Source organism: Gorilla gorilla, chromosome 12, assembly GCF_029281585.2.
Source record: "Gorilla gorilla gorilla isolate KB3781 chromosome 12, NHGRI_mGorGor1-v2.1_pri, whole genome shotgun sequence".
In the NCBI taxonomy this organism is placed as follows: Eukaryota; Metazoa; Chordata; class Mammalia; order Primates; family Hominidae; genus Gorilla; species Gorilla gorilla.
This window is the reverse complement of record NC_073236.2, coordinates 35,790,083-35,796,082: the sequence shown is the minus strand read 5'-3', so window position 1 is coordinate 35,796,082 and position 6,000 is coordinate 35,790,083. Positions and strand designations below refer to the sequence as shown.

General features: G+C 44.0%; 1 protein-coding gene across 3 annotated transcripts in view; it reads left to right on the top strand.

Annotated features, from left to right (window-relative positions):
• Positions 1–383: 383 nt before the first annotated feature.
• TMEM131 (transmembrane protein 131) overlaps positions 384–6,000 on the top strand; it is a 236,839-nt gene continuing 231,222 nt past the window's right edge. For 2 of the 3 annotated variants that reach the window (XM_055378492.2, XM_004031466.5), the window contains exon 1: positions 384–1,085. In XM_055378492.2, the coding sequence (XP_055234467.1) occupies positions 899–1,085 (187 nt within the window). In that variant the 5' untranslated portion in view covers positions 384–898. The remainder of the gene's footprint in view (positions 1,086–6,000) is intronic. The other variant, XM_055378493.2, reaches the window with a different exon arrangement.

Sequence of the window (6,000 nt, the reverse complement as noted above, 5' to 3'; positions counted from 1 at the left end):
ATTTGGAAGACCCAAGGATGAGTTCAGCGGGCCACCATCCTCAAGGAAGCACCACCAAGAACTGAGTCAGGCCCGGGGTACTCTCGACGTCAAAGCGGCCGAGAGGTGGGGGTGCCACCAGGAAGAGTCACTGGAACGGACCTTCCGCGCTCGTCTCGCGGTCTGTATGCGCACTCACACCCCTGGAAGGCTCTACCACTGTAGGACAGAGCACGGAGGATTGCCCAGGCGCCGGAGACGAGGCTAAGCCTCCCAGCACCCCGCAACTCCGCCCCTGCCCCGCCCACGCGACGCGGCGGCTGCGCGGCGAGGCCGCCCCGTCTCCACGTGATTGCCGTCACCGCCTCCGCGAAGCAGAAGCGGCCATCATAAGTCCTGGCAGCTGGACCTGGGCCTGCCTCCCTCCTCCTGGGCCGGGTAGCGGTAACGGGCTGGAGTTGTTCTGTCCTGGTTCTGTCTGGCCGTGAAGCCGCAGGCCTCCGAGAGCGGGACGAGGAGGTGGGGCCCAGGGGGCTCCGGGGCGGACAGACTGACCGTGGGACAGCCCAGGTGTCGGCACAGCGTGGGCGGCGCCCAGAGCCGCGCCCCGCCCCTCGCAGGCCAGCGCTCAGGGCTCGCGGCCCGTGCCCGTTTCCAGTATGGCCGCCCGCCGCGCCTGACCCGCGGCCTCTCCGCTCCGACTGCTTGTAGGCGATGCCCAGGCAAAGACCGTGACTGACACTCTCGCTCACACGCACGCACGGACCCAGGCCCACGCCCGGAGATCGAGCCCCGGGCTCGCAACCGTTGTCGCTCCCGGCGCCGCGGCCAGAGCCCGGACCACGGCTTCCGCGCCGCCGCCGCCTCGCCGAGAAGGGCCGCGCCGGACCTCGAGCGCGGCGGCCCCCGGCCGGCAGGGATGGGGAAGCGGGCGGGAGGAGGAGCAACCGGAGCCACCACCGCCGCGGTCTCCACGTCCGCCGGGGCCGGGCTGGAACCTGCGGCCGCCCGTAGCGGGGGCCCGCGGAGCGCGGCCGCCGGCCTCCTAGGAGCGCTGCACCTGGTGATGACCCTCGTAGTGGCTGCGGCGCGGGCCGAGAAGGAAGGTGGGTGTCCCCCGGCGGCGTCCCTGCGGCGGGGCTGTCACCCCGCTCTCGCGGAGGCCGGGCGGGCTGGGCCGGGAGGAAGGGCCGCGGCCGGGGCTCCGGCGCGAAGTTGGGCGGTCGGGTATCGTCCCGAGCCGGGACCTCGCGGCGCCCGCCGCACGGAGTGGCCTTCGCTCTCCGTGATTCCTTCCCCTGCCTTCCCCCTGTCTCCTGTCACTGCCATTTCAAAACTTCCTGAGTTCTCGTACGTTCTTGCCACTTGGCCCGCTAGGTAGGAGGGGCATAGTTTTTGGCTTTATTGCGGCTAATAGGTACATTTTAGGACACTTCTGTTTTCTTGGTTGCGGTTGGTTGCATGCAGACAGAGCTTACTTTAAAATGTGGTAAAAATAGCGAGACACAGCTTAAAAAATTTCACTTTGAATTTGTTCAGACATTTCTTCGAGGGGAATCTTGGTCCTGTAGCTTCCTCCTTTAGTGTCTCTGCGTTATTGATGACTTTATTATTAGACCTAAATACAATTCCATTTAACTCTTTAGTAAGCTGTTGAAAGCCTGTTTACATTTCTTATTTTAAAATACATGATTCGGTGCCTTTATCTTTGATGTGAAAGCCTTTAAAAATAAACGTGAAGTTGCCAGCTTGCAAGCATTTATCTATAATTTACAGTTAAGGGCTGGCCCCTGTTTTAAAAATCTCATTAGTATTGTACTGCTGCAAAACGGGTACTTGGACAGGGTCAAAAATTATTTTGTAATCTTGAAGACCAAATCAGTGTAATTTCATCTACACTACCTCTTTTTGAGCCAAGGGACATGTGAATGGTCACAGAGCCTTCATGAAGAATTGACTAAGTGAATAGTTTAAAAAAAAAAACAAACCACGCAAAACTTGTTAGTTTAGCATTGCACATGAAACTGCCCGTGCAAGAAAACAATTTCTTGCCACGGTAACTTTAGAGTTAACATTCTACTTTATGACTAAAGTCACTTGCTTTTTATTGTTACTGAAGGTAAAAGCAAATACAAACCAAATTAGTATTAAAGTGCAAATGTGCTTCAGTATACTGTTTCTTTTATTTTTGTCCACATTACATTCCCTTATTTAACTCTCTAAGCAAGCTTAGTCTGAGTTAACATTGGTGGAAATTATTCAAAGAATTGTCGTCTATAGAAAGAATTAATTGATGGAAGCAAAATTATTTCCAGAATAAAATATTGCCGCTTTAGGACTAGTCAGTCCTGGGGTTGTCATAATACATCATTGGCCACAGATCTGCAGTTAGTTGAGTGTTCTTATGTGTGATCGTGGCACCTAGCATTTTGGCCTGTAGTGGGTGGGTGTTCAGTGAACCCAAAATAGTGCGGTAATTTAATGGACATTTTTTGGGTGGGACTTCAAGTAGACCTTGGTGGGTATTGTGTCCTTGCTTTTCTGTTCCTTTGCTTAGCTTGCACAGTGCCAGACACACTGGCGCTTAGCCTTTGAGTGAATGACTGTCTTCATGCGCCCTTAGCACAGGGAATTGAAATAATGGTTGAATCTAGTAAAGCATTAAGTTTGTATTTTCTTTCTACTGCTGCTGATTTTTCCAACAGCCATTTTATATGCTAATAAAAACTTTACTCTGGGTAAAGTTAAGTAAACAAACCTTTTGTTTGAGAACTGTCAGCCTAAAATATATTTGCTAATTTCTCATTTGCATAGTTTATACATGTTAGTGCACCTCTCTAATACCCATAAATGTGTGTAAGGATTGGATGAGGAGAATACTTGCCAGGGTGTTAAGTATGTATTAAAGGGGTGGTTGAATCAGCCAGTGGCCTGGGTGAATCAGATATCCTTTGTGGCCCATGCTTTTCTGTATGAACAATTTGTGTGTGCGTTATCCAAGATATTAATGGGGATGATGCTGATATAGAACATAGGCCTCTACCCATCATAAACAGATCTGGTTCTAATCAAATATTCTGTGAAGGTATCTCCAGAAATGGCTTCTTCTTTAAAACTGATCATATTCCAGTATTGTTTCTGAGTAAGTAGGGGAAAAGCAATTTATTTTCTTACGTGATTGTGACACTGTGAGTCTGGCATCTGATGAGGCACAAATACAGTATTTGTCCTAAAAGGTACTGTTGAGTTTTTCAGCAAGTTTGGGCAGATTTCTGAAGATGGCTGAGTTCAGTTTGATCATTCACACCCGGAGGAATTTTGTGTCTATTGAAGTAGCATAAACTAGTTTAAAATTTCAAAGTTAAGATTTACCTGCAGTTTTAATGATGATTCTGCAGGTATTTTGTATGTTTGTATTTCTTTTCCTTCATTACTGTATAATTTCACTGCAAAATCTTTAAAAGACAATACAACTCATTGTCTCCTGAAGAAAAGCTGCAGAAATAAATTACCTAATGTAGTTTTTCATGTTTGGACTTGATGTTGATTTTCTTGAGTCAGAAGCATGGACCATTCCTTGTCTTAACATCCTATATGTCTTAACTGAGCTATGGGAGTGTGCTATCACTAGTCCAGAGGAAAGGTACCTTTGAGACGGTTTTGGCTGTGATGTAAAGTTTGTAAGGACTTTGAAAGAGATTCCAGAGATAGAAGTTATTATAATCACTACAAATAACTAGTTCTAGATTGGTGGCCAGATTTTTTCTTGAGGCTAATATCTAGATACTGAGAATAGCAAAAATGTGTGAGTTGTGAAAATATATTTTTAAAATATATAGTGAAAATACATGTGTATGTGTATATATTAAATGTATACTTTTAGTAGTCTTTTGAATTATAAAGCAGCCCATTATGACTGGCAAATAAGACCTTTTTTTAAAAAGCATTATATATCATGTAATATAATTTCATTGTGAAGTGGGTTTTTGGAAGGCATTTATTATAAATGAGAAGCTATAGTTTATCTAGTAAATATAAATTCGAATAAATTTTCAAGAATGTTTCAATCTATGACAATTTAAATTTCATTGTCACATGTTTTATTAATTGGCAATTAAATGGCAGGGTAACGTTTGACAGCCTTTATTAGGACTTTTAAAATTTTTTGCCAGTGTACTATAGTTTCATGCACAAATTTTTGTTTTAAGCTGTATTTGTGACATAGGTGCAAAACACAGTACAAAAGTATTTACAAAGCATATGAGAAAAGTGCATAGGACTAAAGACCACAAGAAAACAGATAAGAATCTAATAGTTTTCTAAGGGTAGCCGAATTGACTAGGAGTGTTATTTACTTTTTCTTAACCAGATTATTTTTAACCTACTTATTACTCGATAATGTTAAAATGTTTTTGAAAGTGATTTTCTTAAGAGTGAGATGTGTTAACCCTTTGTATGGGGTAGAGTGGGTACCTTTTAATTTAGGGCCTTGTAAATAGAATGTTATTTAATAAGTGCTTCACTACTGAACGTTTGTAGCCTGCTTTTAGTAAAGGCTGTTGCGTGATGGAGCATTGGAGTTTTGTAGTTGGAAAAAGTGTGTCCTCTTTTCCTCTTGCTAATGACCATTTTCCTCCTCCTTCTAATTCTTAGAGTGGACTCTCATAGACATCTGCCAAAAAGATTGCTTTGGGAGTAGGTGTAAACTCATCTAATTGTTACCATCCAGAGTAGCAATAAGCCAAATTACTCTTGGAGGAAAATAAAATCTTTGCTAGGTGCTTGATATTTTAGGTGTTCTCTCTCTTGCCTATATGTGACTCAAGCGCTCTGATTGGCCTTGCCAGACCAAGAGGCCCTTTTCCTACAGCTGAATTTTCCCCTACTGTCTCTTGTAAGCAGCATCTGGCATTGTTTTGGTGACTCTGTACTTCTCGGTTCTGGTTGTGCCCTAGCTGACAGTTGCTGCTCTCCAATTGCCTGTTGGTTGTCTTCCTCCCTGTGTGTGTTTAGCTGCTGGTGCACACTGCATATGTCCAGGGCAGAATTATCTTGCGCCACCTCCAGTTTTCAGTTTTTTATTAATGCTATGATTATTCTGCCTGCCCCACTGGATTCAGTTTTGACCCTTCACCAAGTGGCATCAGTGCCTGTTACATCCTCTTCTGATCACTCTCCCACTGCCTTCACCATGGGGCACTGCAGCAGCCTCTCTCCTACCGCCTTTCGCCATTTCTGTTCAGTCCTGCATGCTCCCCCTGAATTTGTGGTCTTTGTTAATCATTCATCATTCATTTTGACACCTAATTGTGTACTGCCTTGTTAGCTACTTAAATGATTTCAGGGGTGTCGTTCTTCACCTAGACTGGAATTTCTGTAGGGCAGAACCTTTGTCAACATCTGTAGTACATAAATAGCAGGCATTCAGTTTTGAATGAAAGTTTGCCTAAACTTTTATTGTAATATAATTTCATTGTGAAGTGGGTTTTTGGAAGGCATTTAATTTATTATAAATGAGAAGCTATAGTTTATGTATCTAGTAAATATAAATTCGAATAAATTTTCAAGAGTGATTGTTTCAACCTATGACAATTTAAGTTTCATAGTCACATGTTCTATCAATTGGCAATTAAATGGCAGGGTAACGTTTGACAGCCTTTATTAGGACTTTTAAAAATTTTTGCCAGTGTACTATAGTTTCATGCACAAATTTTTGTTTTAAGCTGTATTTGTGACGTAGGTGCAAAACACAGTACAAAACTATTTACAAAGCATATGAAAAAAGTGCATAGGACTTTTTATACCTGAGAACCTGAGAGTCAGAAGTACAGGTAAAATTCAGTTCTGGTGCAGATGTCATGAGGAAGTCTGCTATAGTAGGACATTGAGTAACACCAGTTTTTTCTTCCCCACATGTTGCTTTTCCTTGTAACTAAAAGGAGTTGTATACACTTATCTAAACCATCACTTTTATAACTTTTTGATTTTAAGATTTTCAGATTCTCATAAAACCCTAATCTA